The sequence below is a fragment of the Chaetodon auriga genome, chromosome 2 (assembly GCF_051107435.1).
Source record: "Chaetodon auriga isolate fChaAug3 chromosome 2, fChaAug3.hap1, whole genome shotgun sequence".
NCBI lineage: Eukaryota > Metazoa > Chordata > Actinopteri > Chaetodontiformes > Chaetodontidae > Chaetodon > Chaetodon auriga.
Window position 1 is genome coordinate 29496039 of NC_135075.1, and position 19583 is coordinate 29515621.

At 47.2% G+C, this 19583-nt stretch overlaps 1 protein-coding gene across 11 annotated transcripts in view; it reads right to left on the reverse strand.

Moving 5' to 3' along the window:
• LOC143329824 (dedicator of cytokinesis protein 3-like) overlaps positions 1 to 19583 on the reverse strand; it is a 150629-nt gene that overhangs the window by 22334 nt on the left and 108712 nt on the right. For all 11 annotated transcript variants that reach the window (XM_076745989.1, XM_076745982.1, XM_076745999.1 and 8 more), the window contains exons 8-23: positions 17746 to 17787; positions 17241 to 17395; positions 11203 to 11284; positions 10392 to 10452; positions 10089 to 10236; positions 7782 to 7870; positions 6718 to 6843; positions 5201 to 5325; positions 4575 to 4737; positions 4009 to 4115; positions 3507 to 3678; positions 3235 to 3332; positions 2916 to 2999; positions 2280 to 2380; positions 1869 to 1950; positions 5 to 175 (exon numbers count right to left, since the gene is read on the reverse strand). In XM_076745989.1, the coding sequence (XP_076602104.1) occupies positions 5 to 175; positions 1869 to 1950; positions 2280 to 2380; positions 2916 to 2999; positions 3235 to 3332; positions 3507 to 3678; positions 4009 to 4115; positions 4575 to 4737; positions 5201 to 5325; positions 6718 to 6843; positions 7782 to 7870; positions 10089 to 10236; positions 10392 to 10452; positions 11203 to 11284; positions 17241 to 17395; positions 17746 to 17787 (1806 nt within the window). The remainder of the gene's footprint in view (positions 1 to 4; positions 176 to 1868; positions 1951 to 2279; positions 2381 to 2915; positions 3000 to 3234; positions 3333 to 3506; positions 3679 to 4008; positions 4116 to 4574; positions 4738 to 5200; positions 5326 to 6717; positions 6844 to 7781; positions 7871 to 10088; positions 10237 to 10391; positions 10453 to 11202; positions 11285 to 17240; positions 17396 to 17745; positions 17788 to 19583) is intronic.

Here is a 19583-nt window from a genome sequence, read left to right on the forward strand (position 1 = left end):
TGACCTGGGTGAAGATGAGGGTCTCTGAGTTGCGGCTGTCCAGGCTCAGGACGAAGCGGATGGACTGGAACAGTTCCTGGATGCTGGTTCTGAACTGGTCCTCCTCCATCCCGCAGGTGGCTCGAGAGTAAAGGATCCGTGACTGCACGATGAACTTGAACAGATACTCCAGAGCCTGAACCGAGAGGGCCGTTAGCAAGTGTGAGCGAGGAGAAAGAGAAACACACAACATGAACCTCCAGAACACTTCTCCTCTCATTCACTTTGACTTGCATCATTTCATTCCAGGAAGACCAAAAAATGGAACAAACACATAACAGAAAAGGTTGAAATGAGGCTTTTTCATCGTGCCTTCATCCTGCAGTGGACGTGATTGTTCTTAAACACAATATTTAATAACAAGACGAGCAGAAATAATTAACTGAGTTCATTAAATGTAAATGTGTGATGTTAGATTAGTTTTTGAATGGTCACACGTTGATTAAAGCTAATTATTCTATCTAGAGTTATCTGGACGCAGTCAGCTGAATATGAGGATAATCTTTGGTGTTTTTATGGTGTTTTCAGGATAAACCAGGACAGGAGACAGAGAACAACAGCAGAGCAGACAAACGTCATTCTGTGCTTCTTGAAGGGTGAATGTGTGGATGTCTGTGCTGAAGCAGACACACAGTCACACACTGAGCCTCTGCGGGCTCCTCAGATCTGAACCCAGAGCAGCAGCAGCAGCAGCATGTGTCAAAGAAACACCCTCAATGATTCAGGGCGTCCGCTCTCTCTGACAGCGTGGCTGTTTGAGGCGGATGAGCCTTTCGATGCGCTGAGCGGCGTTTCTCTGCCACATGTGGGAGATTCTGGACGTCCGCTCTGAGCAGAGGTGAACACACGCCGTCAGCTTTCTGCTGGTCGACTGAGCTGGAAGCTCTGCGCTTGATTCAGGATTTCTACAGGAAGACGCTGTGCACATAAACCTCTGAGGCCTTCAGCAGCAGCAGAGGAATAATAATCAGCATCTCTGCAGCAGCTTCTTTGTGGAAGTCAAAGGAAGGAAAGGAAACGTGTCTGCAGAGGGAACAGGTGTTCAGCACGTGGAGCCCTGTGTATCCACCCATATCTGCTCTCTCCCTGTGCTTCTCAAACATCAGTGTTTCCTGGATGAATAACAGCTGGGAGCCTCCTGAGTGAAAGCTGAGATCAGTTTCAGTGAGACTCTATTAATGAATTCACCATCGGGCGTCGCTATTAAACAAATACTAACCAATTAGAGAAAGAAGAAAGCCGAGAAAGCTCCGTTCAACGAGAGGATTCTGCTAACACCTGACAATCAGTGCTGAGATCATCGCACTGAGACGACTGTACAGAGAGGAGCTACATTTGTTCTGCATAGATTAAACGTAATAACACACCATTAACAGAGAGTGAGAGTGTTTCTGCCGGCTGAGAGGACGATGCTCGATCATCTCCAGTGCACAGCTACTGGATTTGAGTTACAGTAGCAGAACAACCAAACTACACTGAAAAGGTATTTTCCTGATTGTCTCAGTGTTTGCATGTGCGCATTAACTACTGACCTGAGGCCTGTTAATGCTCTGCTGTGTGGCTGCACAGCTCATGACGGCTCATCTCAGCTCACAGACTAGTTGTAACAGAGGTATAAATAGCAAATGTAGTGAGTTTAAAAGTAGATTACTGGCCCAAAAAATACTCCAGTAAAAAGTTCAGTTTTAAGCAGGATGTGAAATGTTACCCAAGATTAAAAAAACTTCTTTACTCGTTGTACTGGCAGTGAGTTTTATCCAGCCCTGAGCGTTCGGACGGGTCAAAGCTTTGGATGGACGCACTGAGAGGCTTCAGCCGGCGGCTCTTACCCTCATGGCTTCCTGTATGTGGTCCTGTCTGACCACCTCTGCAGAGCGGTCCATGTACCACTTCAGACAGCGGATCAGCTCTCTGAAACACAACACACACCGAGTGAAATGATGTGCATGGAAATGTACTGAGAATACAAGGCAGCACTTCAAAAAGATAAAGATCTTCAGGGGTGTTTGCAGAATTAGGAACATTAAATGAAGGACAGGCGAAAGTCATTTGGTAAGAAAGGTGTCCTGCAGTGTCCACACTCCAGTCTGAACACACACACACACACACACACACACACACACACACACACACTGACCACGCAGAGCTCTGACAGAGTCTAACAGAGCCGAGCTTATCTCTGCACCCAGCAGTGAGCTGGCCTGCCAGGTCACACTCAGGGTAAAGACTTAAACGCTCACTTGTAAGCCAACGCGCCAGCAAAGTGCTTCTGGATGTAAGTGTCCATCACCGGCCTGAAGTGGTAATATTTACTGTCCCTCAGCAGGTTGATGATGAACACCTGAAAGACAGACACATGTTGACATTTAGGGACACATTAAGCTTTATGTCCATAGAGAACTGGTTTGGGTTCACGACCAATCAATCGATTCGATTTGCACAATCCATCCTGTGACAAACACATCACGATCCTCCTGATGATGTGATGATGAAACTGTTCTGCTTTTTATTTTTCTTATATTCTTAATATTCGCAAACACAAATACTCTTGAACTTGATGTTGCAAACTGTCCAATCAGAGGAGCTGCTTCAAGCCAGCTGTGAACAATCACTACTGCAGCTGGACGAGGATGAACAAAGCGATGGAGCCTCACGTCTGCGTGACGGTTTACAGCTGGCTGCGCGGATCAGAGACGCCAAAGAGGCTCAACCCTGTCGGTCACGCCTGTTATTGGCTGACTGTCAGAGCAGCTTTCAGTTGGTTCTCTGTAGACTTCAGTCACACTATCAGTTACTCACAAAGTACGAAAAATGAGTGAACATGTAAATATTTATGTTTACTGCACACACACACACACACACACACACACACTTACCAACGACTGGAACACCAGAGGTCCATATTTGTCAGTGTTGTCGTCCAAAATGGAAAATAATGTGTCCAGAATGTCTTGAAGAAACTGTCGCACACACGCACACACACACACACACACACACACACACACACACACACACAGTCAGTTATAATGACAGTTAAACAGCTGAGTGATGTGCATTTAAAGCATTCATAGAAATCAACACATCGTGTTATTTACTGGTTTAAAAATGCCAACGATTCCTTCTCACTTTCTTCTAATGTCACATTTCACGAGTGTCGGTTATTTGCTCCAGACTGCGTTACAGATCTGAGCTCACCTTCACTATCTCCTCTCCGCTGACGTGTCGTAGCCGGCCGAGGATGTCCATGACCCGGTCTGGATGGGCTTTCCACTTCAGCAGGGCCAGCAGGTCCACTGGAAGACAACACTAACGTCAGCTAACCCAGAGACACCAGCGAACATGTGACGTGACAGCAGGAAAGCACCGAGCACGTCTCCAACAGCATCAGGTCCAGAATCCACACTTCAAACGGGATGGATATGTACATGAGGACATCTAACAGAGCTGAAGGTGGAGCTGCAGGGTACCGTTCTGGGTGAGCTTTGTGGAGGAGAGCTGTGTGGAGATCCAGAAGGTCTCCTTGGCGCTGCGCTGGAAGATGAGGCTGGAGGGGATGCTGGGGCAGCTGTTGAAGTCCTCTTTACAGCAGGGCAGGCCCAGGTAGAGGGCGTGGTTACTGAAGGTGGTGTTCTCGTCGCACTGAGGGACGAGGAGGACAAGTTTTAAGACAAACTCTGCATCTGTCAGGTAACGTCTGCACCTTCAGCATCTCAGAAGGCAAAAACAGGCTGCACAGGTTTAATGGATTCATGGAAAAAAAACATGTGGTACACTGTATTTGCCTTCATTCATTCTAAACAACGCTGAACTCTGACAGTTCAACAGCATGAACAAACTCAAACCCAGGGTTAGGGTCAGCGTGGCACTTTGTGGGGAAGGTCCGTGATTAGAAGCAAGAAAACAGGAAGTGAGCGAAGCGACGTGAAGACATGAGCAGACAGAGCAGCAGCGACGTATCGATGGCCTGACCTTGTAAACGTAGAGTTCATGGCTCTCGTCTGAAAGAGTGGTTCCATCCTCCCTCATCAGAGGAGTGAAGGCGAAACCAAACAGCTTCTTCTCTCCTTTGTCCTTCGCTGTGGAGTGAAAACAGCAAAGAATAAAACATCAGAAGAACGAACAGACAAAGACATGAAACAGAGTTTAGACTGAGCTCAGCCTCTGTTTTAAAGGCTTTAGGCTGGAAATGAGGAACAAGACGGTGAGTTTAGAGACAACATGAAAACAGATGAGCGACAACCTCAGCTGTCAAATCAGCTGCTCATGTTGATAAATGAGTCAATCTTTATGCTGTCATGGCCGCCATGTTGTCCCACCATGTTTCTACAGTAGCCCAGAGCAGACAAACCAAACACTGACTCTAGAGACTCTAACTTTGTGAGTGTTTGCGACCACCGTAGGTTCTCCTACACGCTTGGAAAGGGAGGGGTGACGTGAGGGCTGTTCAGTTCCTCTGAGTCACCTCTATAGATTCAGAAATCATCATTCCACTCCACCATTAACACGACCACGACCAGCGGCGACCTGTTACTCACTGGAGCAGTGTCTGAACTCGAAGCGTAGGTGGGACCCTCTGAATCGGTCGATGGGAATCGGCAGTTTGATCACTTCACTCCACCGGGGGCTGTTGTTGTGGTAGAGCACGAAGGAGCGGTGCTCTGGGACGTTGGGCTCACCTGAACCCAGACTGATGCAGTCCTGCCGAGAGGAGAGAGAGACGGCAGCTTAGGCTCGAGACAAACGGTCGAAATGAGGGGAAACACAAATGCCTGGGACGACCTGGCTCTGTTTGCGACATCGTTTGGTTAGGATCGGTGCAGAAGGCTGCCGTCCTCATCACTGAAACCATTCAATGATCTCTGATGCAGTTCATTCTCAGACACGTCAGTTAGTGAGTGCCTGTCAGCTCGTGGGTACTCATGAACGTGTTGGCAGTGGAGCAGCAGCCGTCCTCCATGTGGCTGTGCTGCTGTAACAGGAAGGACGAGGAGGCTGAGTGCTTCATTAGAAAAAACTGTGTGTGTGTGTGTGTGTGTGTGTGTGTGTGTGTGTCACGGTGGACGGCATGTGCATGGAAGTGGTTCATTAGTGGCTGACACTGAACTCTGAATCCTGTCCTGAGATCGTTCTCATGCCCTGAGTGGCAGCGCTGCGTCCCTACCTTGAGGATCTCTCCATCGGCGTAGAGCACGTAGACAGTGACCTCGATGTTCTTCTGGACGCTCTTCCCTCCTCTCTCAAAGTCCCCCCGCTCCAGGGTCAGGTACAGGTCGTTCCGGATGTCACCTGGGACGGAGACGGACACGTCGCGTTCAGATAAGACCTGACAGTTTGTTATTGTTGTTGATTGTTAAAAGGTTCAAAATGTGAGCGGACTTCCAGCCGCCCCCTCGCCAAAGCAGAGACGTACATGTCCACAAACACACATGGAGGCACACAAAATGCCTCACTCACACACACACACACACACACACACACACACAAACTAATGACCTGTGTGTAACGTGTGTGTGTGTAGAGTCATTCATCATGTCGCCTGTGCTTATAGAGGAGATGTCACCCTTAAAGTATCAAGATGGGGCTTAAACACTCACTCCATCACTGCCCGTGTGTGTGTGTGTGTGTGTGTGTGTGTGTGTGTGTCTGTGTGTGTGTCTGTGTGTGTGTCTGTGTGTGTGTGTGTCCTGGTCTGTCTGTGTTGGAGGGCAGTTTGAAGGTGATGTTCATCTCTCTGGTTATTAATCTCTCAGATTGAGAGAATTCACCATCATCACTTAAAGAGCGTCTTCTCGAGTCACATGGTACAGTCACATGTCCAGTGCTCTGGGGATGATAAAACAAGTCCCGTTCATGTCATCACACTGAGCTCGCTGCAGACGCTTCAGAGGGAGGTGAGAAAACGTTTTGTGTGTTCTGGGTCAAACAGCCTTTTAACACACTCAGGATACGAGGACTTTTTAGAGGATGAACGTAAGACTGTCAGCCACTTTCTGTATGTCAGCTGATAGAAGAGCAGGTGGAACTTCTCAAGGTCAGAAATAAAGAAACTTATTAAAAAGTCAAATGAGATGTAAGACACGACGACATGATGGCAGAGAGCAAAGTTTACAGGAGGACAGACATGACTGAAAAATGCATAGAATCAAGAGCCTCGAGCTCGTCAGAGGCCGTTGATGGAAATCTATCCATGTTCTCTTCAGGTCTGCAGCATCGTTGCTAACTTTCATGTAATAATCGAGGACAGTTCCTCTGTGACGCTGTGCTGGTGTGTATCTGGACATGTGTGATCAGCACTCTCATTTAAAGAAACATCAAACGCTGACGCCTCCTGCAGTCATTTTGACCTTTTCTACATGTGAAACACAAACTGCTGCTTCTCTGTGTTTTATTGACGCTCTGCATGTGAATCCAGAGCTTCAGGATGATGCAGGGCCTCATTCTGGAGACGCTGCAGCATCCACACACTAACACAGACGTGTCCGTCTCTCTGGTGGATGACATGCTTCAGTGTCTTCATCAGGCTGCAGCAGAACTTTAAGTAATGAGACTCCTCGAATATTTTAACAGCTGATTCTGATTCTGTCTGAATCCTCCTTTTCCTTGAGATTCCCTCTCATCCCATAAAAAACGGCCCGAGCGCCTCGTCGAGCTGTGATTGGGCACGCGTGGCCGACTCACCTGGCATGATGACATCAGGGAAGCCCAGCTTGCGAGTGATGGCCACACCTCTGCTGAAGATGAGCGGGTTCTCTCTGCGGACCTGCTCCATGTCGCCCCTCAGCAGCTGCAGGGAGATGATCAGACCTGCAGGAGAAGCAGCACAAGCACCACCTGTCATATCTGTGTGTGGTTATTCTCCAACCAGCACGTGACTTTGTCATATCAGGAACCTGAGCTCTGAAACTGAAGGACCTGTCGGCACCTGAGTGGGCTGAGAAGAACAGAATAAAACACTAAGAGTCTGCTGAATGACAAATGAGGGCAGATTTCAGTTTGATATCACTGAAATAAAAGTGACAACAGCCAAAAACCGTCTTTCAGTGAGACGATAAACTGCAGCATCATCCTTAAAGTCAAACCTCTGGGACATCAGGACTTCACAGAGTGTAATGAGAAGAGGCTGAGGGTCCCTGCAGTGACACCAATTAAGCTGATGTTCCAGCTGATGTGGAGTGACGACGTGCACGTGTCAGTCAGCGATGATGAAGACGAGCCGCTGCTGGGAGCGTTGTGTTTGTTTCCTAACTGACTTTATGAGACTTCATGTGTCCAGCTGACTCTCTGAGCGTGGATAAAGTCTGCTGATCTGTGTGTGTGTGACGCTGACGCTGCAGGACGAAGCTCTGCTGTGTGCTCTGACAGAGCTCACAGGGCCACTCAACCATGGAAGAGACCAACGATGCACTTACTTTTTATGATTTGGGGTAAACTTACAGTAAGATTACAGTAAACTGTGAACAGCTGATTGCATTTGGATGGATTAATGTGCAGGCAGCCATCTTTAAAATAACTAGAACTGAGTCAAAGTGAACGTTTGTGCCAAATTTGAAGAAATTCCCTGAAGCTTTTCCTGAGACGTCACCATGTTGCTGCTGCAGATGCATAAAGATTCCTTCCTGGCCTCTTTCCAGGAGCTTATTCTGCAAACACAAACACGCTGGATCCATGTTGGGCTGACACACACACACACACACACACACACACACACACACACACACACACACACACTCTGTCCGTCCTACCGTAGTTGGTGCTGGGAGCCGTGTATTTGGTGCTGGACTTGCGGATGATGTTCTCGTGGATCTGGTACCATTCGGTCTCGTTGTTACACCTGAAGAACAACAACAAACCTCAGGTGTTATGAACCAGAACATTTTCTGTGAGCACAAATAAAAACACGACGGCTGGTCTGGTCTTTTTACTCCACACTCTGAAATACTGAACAAGAAATCTCCAAGTTTGGTTTTGTTTAAACAAATAAAAGGCAGATTAAGTGCACTGATTTCATACGACTGCAGCTAAAGCAGAGTGATGGCGCCGCTGCTCCTCCATGCAGAGCAGCTCCTGGCTGACTGCTTGTTGTTATGTTGTTGCTGCCTGAACTGTTTTACGATGTCAGAGACATTTCAGTGTTTTCAGGCACATCAGCATCACCAGAGGTTTGAGAAGATGGAGGCCTGAGGAGCTCAGACAGGATGTGTAAGCACCCATGAAGCATGAGCCATCCTCAGGAGTTCAGCTAAGGCTGCTGTGAGCCATGACACACACACACACACACACACACACACACACACACACACACACACACACACACACACACACACACACAGTCACAGCACAGTCACAGCACAGTTACATCATGTGACTGAGAACTGCAGGGCTCCTGCAGGCAAGTCTTCAGAAGTTTCAGCCGAGGGGGATTCCCTCATGTCTGCCACCCACTCTGTGTGTGTGTGTGTGTGTGTGTGTGTGTGTGTGCGTGCGTGCGTGCGTGCGTGCGTGCGTGTATGTGTCTGTGTGTGTGAATGGCAGATTGCTGATGGCGTTATAAGACTGCAGAGACGACTGTGACAGCGGGTGTCTGAAGCTCGTTTTCTCTCTCTCTCCTTCCTCTCCTTTACACAAGGTAATGTCAGAAAGAGAGAGTGAGCGAGCGAGAGAGAGAGCGAGAGAGAGAGAGAGAGAGAGAGAGAGAGAGAATAATGTCACAGGAGGTAAAGAAGAAATAGACAAAGAGAGAAAGGAAAAGGTCAGCGGTTAAGGAGGCAAAAGAATGAGAGTAAAGATATGATGAAAATATCTTCTGTCACCTTCTTCATTGACTCTTTTTGTCACATCCATTTATTCAATACATTTTTCCAAAATGTCACCACAGAGCCCTGTGTGTGTGTGTGTGTGTGTGTGTGTGGGGGGGGGGGTAATGACAGCCTGTCTTCCTTCACCTGTCAGTACAGAAACATTTACCTGAGGAGGCGTGGTTCCCCCTGCTGCTGGGCGTGACGCAGACTTCTAAAAGGTGTGATTGGCTGACACTGTTGTCTGTAATGAACATCTCTGTAGGGCAGCTGCACTTTTAAAGTAGCCTACAGAATGTCTGAGAAGGACCTGCCCAGGATCCTGTTCACATGCTGGCACCTGTTTGATTCATTTGCTTGTGTTTGTGACCCTGCTGGTTCTCCGAGTCTCTGTGTGAACTGACGTGTCTCTACCACGAACACAACTCTCCCATCAGTCACACCAACAGCAGCGAGGAAGCTCACGATGGCCATGAAAGCCCTTTTGTGAGCCGCAGGTGGAGACATCTAGTGGAGATGAGACAAAGCACGCCTCAATATGAGACTGGCTGATCACTCTGCTGATGAAGGTTGAGACACAGTCATCACTGCTGCATGTTTCCAGCTGTTTCCAGTGTTATTGTGTTGGTGGGAGACGTGAGCACATCTGGAATGAGATGGACCACAGACATCGTCCCTGCACCATCTCATCTGTTTCATTGACTCACTGTCATTCAGTGTTGGGAGATTTCTCCTTCCTCTGCCTCTTCCTCCATTTTCACCATCTGCCTCCTCCTCCCTCCTGCTAACAGCTTTTACCTTTGGAGCTCTTTGAAGGGCTGAGGTGCTTTGTGAATAACTTTTATCTTTATCTAGTCTGAACTGTGAGGAGAGATTCTTAGAAAACATCATTGTTCTTAGAATTTTCTGAGAATTTCGTCAGTAAGAGCGACTCTTTGCACGACGAAGTTTTATGATGGAGCTCCAGTATTGGACTCACTCTGCTGTGAGGACTCAGTTTTAATCAGCACATCTTCAGACTGAGAGAATAAACCAACCAGGATGAAAAGTAAAGCTTTTCTGAAGTCGGCAGCTCAGTTCTAAAAACACAACTTCTCAGCGGCTGTATGGAAAACCAGCAGTAGGAGGAAACACCTTTGCTCTTGTGTAGCAGCTGATTATTGATGACTATACCTGAGAAAACATAAATCCTGGTGTGTACAGTTGTGCACTTATCGTACATTTACTGCACTGTTTGTGTGCACTGCCACTTACGTGTAGACTTTAAGGACGAAGTCTTTCTCCTCTTTGAGCTCTGAGATGGTCTGCAGCACGTCGCTCATGGCCAGGACGGCACAGCCGTAAGGCCGGCGGTACTGAACATGTGGGGGGCCCTTCTTACTGTCATTCAACAGCATGCGGCCTGAAACAGGAAGTGTGTGAGTGAGAAACGTTGGACGTGGACGAGCATCACATTCATTCATCCAGAGTTGGAAGAGGACAATTTGAAAAAAGACGAGCAGATGACAAGTATGACAAGTGTTGCTGTTGTTTTGTTCACCCCTCCCACAGTCTCACCTGTTCTGATGACCTGGGAGATGATGTAGAGGTCTCTCTTCATGTCTTTGTTGCTCAGGTCCTGCAGAGTCAGAGAGAAGGAAAAACACACAGCTGAGAATCAGCTCTGACGTTTTCTGCCTCAGTCTGATGGAACGAATCAAACCGCAGTGAGAGAGCAGGAGGTGCAGGAGGTGGAGGAGGTGCAGGAGGTGATGTGCAGCACATGTCAAGACGTATGTTCAAACCTACAGTGCAGAAACACCTGATGTCACTCCGTCCACCGTCATCTTTCAACGTCATGAAAACGTTGTGTTTTTTGCTTGATTTTTTACATTTGTATTAGTATCTGTTCCTTTATTCGAGTAGAGAGCCGACGGTGCTCATGGTCGTCGCTCCTGAACATCAGGAGCTTCTCTTTATTGTTACAGCTGCTGCTCCTCTGACTGTCTCTGCACACTGTTTCCTGTGTTGTGATGTATTTTATGTTCTTAGTGCTCAGCCTTGTCACACAAACGTGTGTCTTGCGTTTCAGATGCTGTATAAATTTAAAAACATTACTTGAATGGGTTTTCCATAATTGCTGAAGCACTCATGATACTGCCTGAGCAAACTGGAGGAGCTTCGGTCCAAAAAGCCTCTAAAGACACAGAAACGAGGCCGTGAAGTTTCTCCTTCTGCAGGACGATTCCACAACAGAACAACAGGGGGCAGCGCAGCCTCACTTTTCTATTCTCCCTCCCCTTAACCAACAGAAAACACCTGCATTATAAACTGGTTTTACATGTGGGGTGTGTGTGTGTGTGTGTGTGTGTGTGTGTGTGTGTGTTACCGTGAACAGGGCACACAGTCTGTCCACCTTCTCTGGATTCTTCGGCCCTCCGTTCTTGTTCAGTCTGACCATGAACTTCTCACTGAAAGACAGAAAATAGAAAAATAGAGGCTTAACGTCGTTGTGAGACTCTGAGTGCCTGAACTGACCTTTGACCTGAGACAAACTGACAAGCGGAGGGTTTTGGGGGTCTCTGACACAACTGAGAGACCCCAGATTCAGTCTTTGACCTCATGCAGTTCCAGTAATCATTCTCAAGTCATCACATGAATTTTCTAATGTCGCTCTTCTCCCTTTTAAAGACTGTGGAAGGAGATTCTGTAGAAGTTTCCTATTTCACTAATTATAATCTCGTTAAAAGTTCAGCACATCAACCAAATATCATTGATTTTAGGAGTCGCTGTGACCTCCCCCTGCTCAGCTCGACTCCAGGTTAAGACACATCTGAGCCTGGTGCCCTCACTGAATCTCCTCCAGGGATTTCTGAAGGAGATAAAAGTCTTTCAGATTTCTCCTCGTGCCTCCTCTCTTCTCCCTCTGGAGTATCGGCAGCGAGCAAACTCTCGAGCAGCGTGTCTCAGCCTTTTTCGCTTCAGGGAACAGCAAAATATTGTCTGCTGGTGTCAGCGACTCTGTTCTTTAACCCGAATCCATCCGGGGGAATATGACTAAGCTGACATGCTTTTATTCAATAACGGCGTGTTTGACATTAATACAGCTAAGCCTCAGACACATGATGAGATTCCTCCAATCGTGAGCGACTCTGAGCAGACTGAGCGGCACAAACTAACCCACTGACGTGCTGATTGTCAGTGCTGATTCACACACAGCAGCACCTGGTTGAGGAGGATGCACCTGAAAACACTCCGCGTTCTACCTGTGTTTCTATATCATCTTATACCCAAACAAGCTTAGAAGTTAGATAGATAGAAATATAAAAAGGATGCAGAATGAAAAATAAAAATCAACTTACATATATGTGCATTTTGTACAAGTTTATATGAATACTGTTTAAACCAGAGCTGGGCATGTTCAGCTCAAGTTATTGTTGGTTCGGCCTCCAGCACAGTTCAGGTTTATCTGGCGGCCCCTTGTAAAAATTAATTGGCCAACCGTGCCGGTAGCGTTACAGGCTAGATAACATCAGTTAGCTAGCGTTAGCTAACTGATTCACTGAACTTAATTTTACCTCGACCGTTACTGGTTACCGGTAGCGTTAACTAGTCAGCTAACTAGCCCGGTTGTTTTATTTGATTACTTGCTTGAGTTACTTCGTTGTCAGGCTGAAGTGCAACTGACTCAGTTTCTCAATAGTTTTTCCAGACCGTCCGCAGCTTCACAGCGACTTAACGGTGACCGTATCCTCCCGTTCGTTGTCGTTACCTCGACCGGTAACCGGTAGCGTTAGAGGCTAGATAGCATCAGTTAGACTAGCTAGCGAACTAATGTTAGCTAGCGGTAGCTAATTAACTAGCGAGCTAACGCTAGCTAACTGATGTACTGAACTTAATTATACCTCGACCGTTACCGGTTACCGGTAGCGTTAACCAGTTCTGGTAGCGTTAACTAGTTCGCTGACTAGCCCGCCCCTCTCCCGACGTCCTGTAACGAGGAGGGTTGAGGACATCTGGAGCTTCAGCTGAAGAACAGAGCGGTCCACTTGGACTCTTCGTCCCTGGCTCTGGATGAGCGCTGATGCCCGTGAGGCTGCCCAGCTCCTGCTCTTCTTACGTGGGACAACTACAGACTGTAACATGACGGAGGAGCTGGCAGCCATGCAGTCAATGAAAGGGACAACAGCTGGAGGTGAATGCACGTTTGGACAAGTTGGGACTGAAATGGGACAAGCTGGCAGGTGTGACAACGGATGGTTGTCCAAACTGACGGAGACAAATGTTGGACTTTTGAAGAGAATGCAGACATCCTCAGACATTCAGCCAGATTTCAGTTCACTTGTTCAGGACAGAGACAGACTGGATTTTTCACTGAAAATTAATATTGAGCAGACTTAAGTTCAAGTTATTGTTGTTTCGGCCTCCAGCACAGCTCAGGTTTCTCATGTGTCCCCTCAGAAAAATTAAATGCCCACCCCTGGTCCACTTCCACAGGTTGAACTGCACATGAAGTCACGAGTCAAATATGAATAATAAATATAGTGTTTGTACTAATGCACAATAGAAAAATATATACAATATACGAGATGTAATGGACAGATATGTCAGCATAAATAACAGCAGTGCAAAGGTTTGTGATGTAGAAAAACAGCACAGCGCTGCGTTAAGTGATGCTGGAGCTCTGGAGACGTTCTGCAGCAGTCTTCTTTCTCTCTGTCAGATATTCAGCTCTTATTGACTGCTGGAGTTCTTGTTGCTCGTCCTTGACGGGCACACAGCACACACTGTTTGAATTCATCGTGGATCCACTGGACCTTTCATAACAGTTACCAGGTGATGATACAAAGGCCGGCGTGGCTCTGCTCCACGTGACACAGCAGCCACATACCTGAACCTCCTCCTTCAGGTTTATGAGCCTCCTCGTTCACTGAAATCTGCCAACGAACCACAACCGCCTCAGCCTGTTTGGTGTTTAGATTATCTTCATTTTCTAGTCATGTAAAAATGAGGAATGTTAAAGCAAAGCCTGCTTTTTGCTCAGTGCTTCATTCATCAACTGGTTGTTATTATTGATTCAGTAAATAAATGAATAGGAAGGTATGCTGCAGTAATACTGGCATTTTCTAATCCCAATCCTTCACCACGTCAGCTTCGTCTTCATCCTGGCTGTGATAACATGAGCATCTCTTAAACTGTTTCTCGCCTTCTTTCATTTCCAAACTAGAATTTGACACAATTCAGTGTCATCAGTCACTTTGCAGGATTGATTCTGGAAAAAAACTGTATCTCATTTTAGAAGCAGCTCTTCATATAGTCTTTATTATTCAGGACGCACTCCCACACAATGACAACAACTCGCAGCTTCTTGCTAATATTTGAACAATTCCCTGCAAACAACACGAGGACCGACAAATCCCCACAACACACACGCCGTCCGACTCTTTAAACTCTCCAATTTATTCTAATCCCCCAGAGACACCGGGGCCCAACAAACAAATACTACAACAGAGAATAAGTATGTGTTTCTACCCAAACAGTAGGACTCCGAGTGTGTGTGTGTGTGTGTGTGTGTGTGTGTGTGAGGAGGTGGGAGAGGGGAGTGAGGAGGCGCAAAGAAAGAGTGACTGTGTTGTTTTCACACTCAGCTCCTGTTTCGTTGTTGTTGGTTGTTTTTTCTCAAGTTACAGACAAACAAAGAGACAGACAGACGGAGACAAACAAAGAGACAGACAGACAGACAGAGAGACAGATGGAGACAAACGAGAGAGACAGACGGAGACAAACAAGAGAGATAGACAAGCAGAGAGAGACGGAGACAAATAAGAGAGAGACAGACAGACTGTGAGAGAGACAGAGAGACAGACGGAGACAAACAAGAGACAGAGAGACAGACAGTCATTTTGAACCTTCCATTGGGTGGCAGCAGCTACAAATGTACAACACACACACACACACACACACACACACACACACACACACACACACAGTTGAATCATTAGCTGTATTTTAAGTGGACTTCAGTGTGAAGGAGGCAGCGTGGACTCAGTCAGAAAATGTTCTGCTTGATACAAACATGTTCAAACACACGTCTGCACGCACACACACGTGCACACGTAGACACACATGGATGCACACAAACGTGCACGTACGGTGCACACAGACACACACATGCACATGAACTTCATTTCGTTTCCATCGTTATTGCAGCAGATCTGCAGAGCTTCAGCTCTCACACACGTCGGCGTGACGGCAGATTTCCAGCCTTCGTTCATCACAGGAAAATTCCTGTTGGGTTATTAAAATACACACACAGGAGGCGCCTGGACCAATCACATCCTTCACCCTGCAGTGAGCACGTAAGAGGAGCGAGGAGGCCTGGATTTTACTCTCTCTGCCCAGGTCCTCCACCTGATGAGGGGATTTCAACCAGCAACCTCACGGCCCACCTGATGTCATCCATCACACAGATCCATCGATGTGCCACTGACCCTCCACCAGCAACGACTATGATTAGCATTAGCATTAGCATTTCAGGCCTCACATACATATGAATAAAAATATACAAATACACATAAGTGGATCATCTCCTGTTAGTTCTGTCAAACATTTCAGGTTAAAGCTCTTTAAACTGAACCTCGACTGAACATTTAACGGCTGGTTTTACTGCATTACTTTACAGCTGATGATGCTGTTCGCCCTCATCATGAGGAACATGCAACCATGACGGATTCATGTTTCTGTGATGAGAAGGACGCTGTGGTGAAAAGGAGAAGGGAAGCATCCGAGCGACAGGTGTGCCACACCTGTGAGACGACCGCTGAGCGCTCTGCTGTCATGGCTGCAGAGGGAAAGTCCTGACTCACAGAGGAGAACACAGAAACCTTCACAGCACTCAGGCTTTTGTTTGGCTCACTGTGTTTTAACAGATTTTTAACCTGCTCACGATGAACTCGAACTACATGGAAACGCTAAGTCCAACAGTGAGGCAGAATAAAAGTGGAAGAGGAAAAATGAGACGAGGATCAGTGGAAGGTTTCAGCTTCTTCTGAGGACTTCAGGAGACCAGAGCAAAGACAGACACCATCTGCTGAGACCAACCACGGCACAGAAGACCTGAAGACCTGAGACTCTCTGAGAGACCACAGAGCTGAGAGGATGCACACACACACACACACACACACACACACACACACACACACAGAAACCCCTCTCCTCTCTCCTCCCCTCCCCTCTCTCTCCTCTCCTCTCTTTCCTGCCCTCTCCTCTCTTTCCTGCCCTCTCCTCCCTTCTCCTCCTCCCCTCTCCTCTCCCATCTGACTGTCTCAGAGGAGCAGGTCTTGTCATTACACTCTGAAGCTGAGTCAGACTAGACACTGAAAACATGCTGCCAAGGTCAAATGTATTTGAGGTGTGTGTGTGTGTGTGTGTGTGTGTGTGTGTGTGTGTGTGTGTGTGTGTGTGTGTGTGTGTGTGTGTGTGTTTGTCTGTCTGTCTGTGTGTGAGTTATGGGAGGACAGTGCCTCTAGCTGGTTTGCCATGAAGAGACAGAGAAAAACAAAATGAACAAAAAGATGAGGGAGTGTTTGTTGTCTGTTTCCTCTATGGACCAATTTCTACTTTTTCTATCTCACACACACACACACACACACACACACACACACACACACACACACAAAGCACATGTACACTATTAAACATCAAAATTTGTGTATAATATTCTCATTGACCCCACACTGAACTGCACTCTGCTACGCATTTATTACTCCAACACACACACACACACACACACACACACACACACACACACACACACACACACACAAACCCTCATACTATCACAGCATTAGCGATTCCTTATCTGTTAGCATTGTGATAACTCCACTAATGCATAATTGATGTGCAATCATTATGGTGGGGGGGGGTCATGTATTATTCACAGCAGCTCTCTGTGGCCACTTGTTCCACATTAGGAAGGTAAAATGTCAGGTATGACAGAGAGAGAGGGGGGGGGGGGAGGGGGGGGGAGGAGGAGGGGGAGAGAGGGGGAGAGAGAGACACACACACACACACAGTTAGAGACATTAGCTGAACATGGAGGAGTGTTTAGCAGATATTTCCCTCAGGAGGTGGTGGAGACCAAAGACAGAGAGTGAATACCTGACTGACATCATCAGGTGACACACAGAATATTAATAATGTTGCTCTGTAACAGCTGGATGTGGAAACAAGTTAGCGTTTGCTAACAAGTTCATCGGCTCATCTGGACAGGTGACGATGTGTCTCATCACTCACTGCAGGTTTGACTTCATCGTACCAGTGAAGCAGATTTGAACGTGAGAGAAGACGTAAAAGAAAACGTGGACAGACACCTAAGTGGACTGAGGAGTCGTGTCCAGGTGGTTTGCAGCAGTGTGTATTGCCTACCTGATGGCCTTCCCCTCCCTCAGGTCGTAGAGGGAGAAGAATATGTCGGTGTCTTCTCCGATGCTGTTGTAGGTGAAGCTCTTCAGGTTGACCAGGAGGTGGTGCGGGACTGGAACTCTGCACGGCTCCCCGTGCCGCTGCCGGGTGCCGTCGCCCTGGAAATCCACCACAAAAGAAGAGTTAGTGATGACTTCATGTGGGACTCGCAGCATCTGAGATGAGTCCTGTGAGGAACATTAATAATAAATGAAGATATCAACTGTGGAGGAAGATCATCAACCATCTGCATCATCACGTTGGTAACAGAACACGTGAAGTGTGATGAGTCTGGGTAAGACGCCACTGAGCAAGGCACTAAGCCTCTGACTGCTCTGCGGCCACAGGAGACGACGGTGGAGGCAGCAGCTTCTGAGTGTCTGAGTATTTTTAATGAAAGGTAAGTACGTAGGTAATACTTCACATCTACAGTACTACACAGACTTTACTGCAGTATCCTGTATATTACCTGTGTGGTACTCTGTTGGACGCTGTGTCTGCTGGACAGATGCTGTGGAAGACAAACACAAACATCACATCAGGTGTTTGTTATCATGTTCGCTCCTCACCTCCTCTCTTTTCTTCTACTCGTCTCCTCCCCTCCTCCCCTCCTCCTCTGTTACTGCTCTATTCTCCATTGTGCTCCACTCTGTTCTCTTCATTCTCCTCCTCAGATGATGAAAATGCTTAAACGCCCCAGAGACTCATTACTCCGACTTGTCTCCCTAAATCTCTGAGTGGCTGTTTGAGAGCAGAGGGAGCGGGAACCGTAAACCTGTTTGATGAATTGAGGTAATGACTGTCGAATGCAAACCATCTGCGAATTTCCAAACCTGAGCAGAAAATTAACACCAGCCTGCAGCCACGTTCATGTTTGCTCTGATTGGCCACCAATCAGGGAGGTTCTGCTGCTTCAGTGTGTGCCGTGATGACGCCGTCAAGCAAATACAACACGTGTTTGCACATTATGGACATCGGACAGTGGACAGACCTGAGGTTTCCCGTTTACCGCATGTGTTAAAGTTATGAATCATCATCTATCCGACATGAACGTGCTCACAGTAAACGATCTTGCGTTGACGGTTTTTCCTACTGTATTATTCTGGAAGCTTCCTCTTTGCTCTCTTTGTGCTCTGGCTTCTTGTTCTGCTGCATTCTGTGAATCAAAGGAAGCTGAATTTGATCTTATCTCATGTTTTCTCCATCTTCACCTTTTCTTGGTCAAATTTAACAACCGAGACGGAAACACGAGGAAACAGTCACTTCCATTACTGAAAACAAACACCTAGCAGTGGGAGGCCTTCGGGTCTAATGTCCCACTCGTCCTCTCTCTCTGTGGAACGTTGTTTTGTCTTGATTCGTCTCGTTATTCTCGTCATGGACGTGTCGGTAAAGAAAACATTCTGCTCTGAAAGACCCTCGATGTTTGTATGTTTTCTCCTTTTGCACCTTCCATCCTACCATCTATCATCTTCACCACCGTCCCTCTCTCTCATGTCTCTTTCTTCCTCTTCCTCTCACCCCGTCTCAGCATCAGTCTCTAGGCAACAGAACAAAGGGGGAAACACCAGGACTGCAGTGTTTGATTGGTGCAGCTCAGCTATTTAAAGCAGGACTGATGTAAGAACACAGAACATCAAGTGTTACTTAGAGACCACAAACAACCCAACAGTCCTCCTGCTGCAGCGGCTCACCCCGACATGGAGCAGCTTCACTCCATCCAGCGTTTCTTAAACTGGACGGTGACGCTCAGATTATCCCTCCGTACACCTGAACACACCCTCACTCTACATCAGCTGGTGTCAGGACTTTAGAGAAGACGCCAAGTTTCTGTGACATTTCCTCTTAGATCGCTCATGAGCTCTCAGCTGGTATTTCTGATATTTCATGCAGGACTCGAACGCATCATAACGGCTGTCAACATTAGGAGCAACAGTGTGCCGTGGTGGGCAGAAGCATTAAAGGGTCATGGCAGACTACAGCTAATCTGACAGTCGTTGGTTTGATTTGCTGATCTGCTGCTGAAGCTGCCTGAAGTTCCCCGATGAAGCCGAGGACGGTGATCGTCCTGGAAACCTCCGAATGTGCAAAGATAAAAACATGGAGGCTCCATTAGCCTTCGTCTTACACGGGAACATAAGAATGTGTTCATGGAGCGTCTGGCAACATGTAATTAAGTCGTCTTCTTCATATAAAAGCAGAGTTTTGGTGTGCAGCTCACATTTATGGCTGTTTGGTATCTTACACATGAACAACAGCAGCAGGAGGGGATGAGGAGGATGAGGAGGATGAGGAGGATGAGGAGGA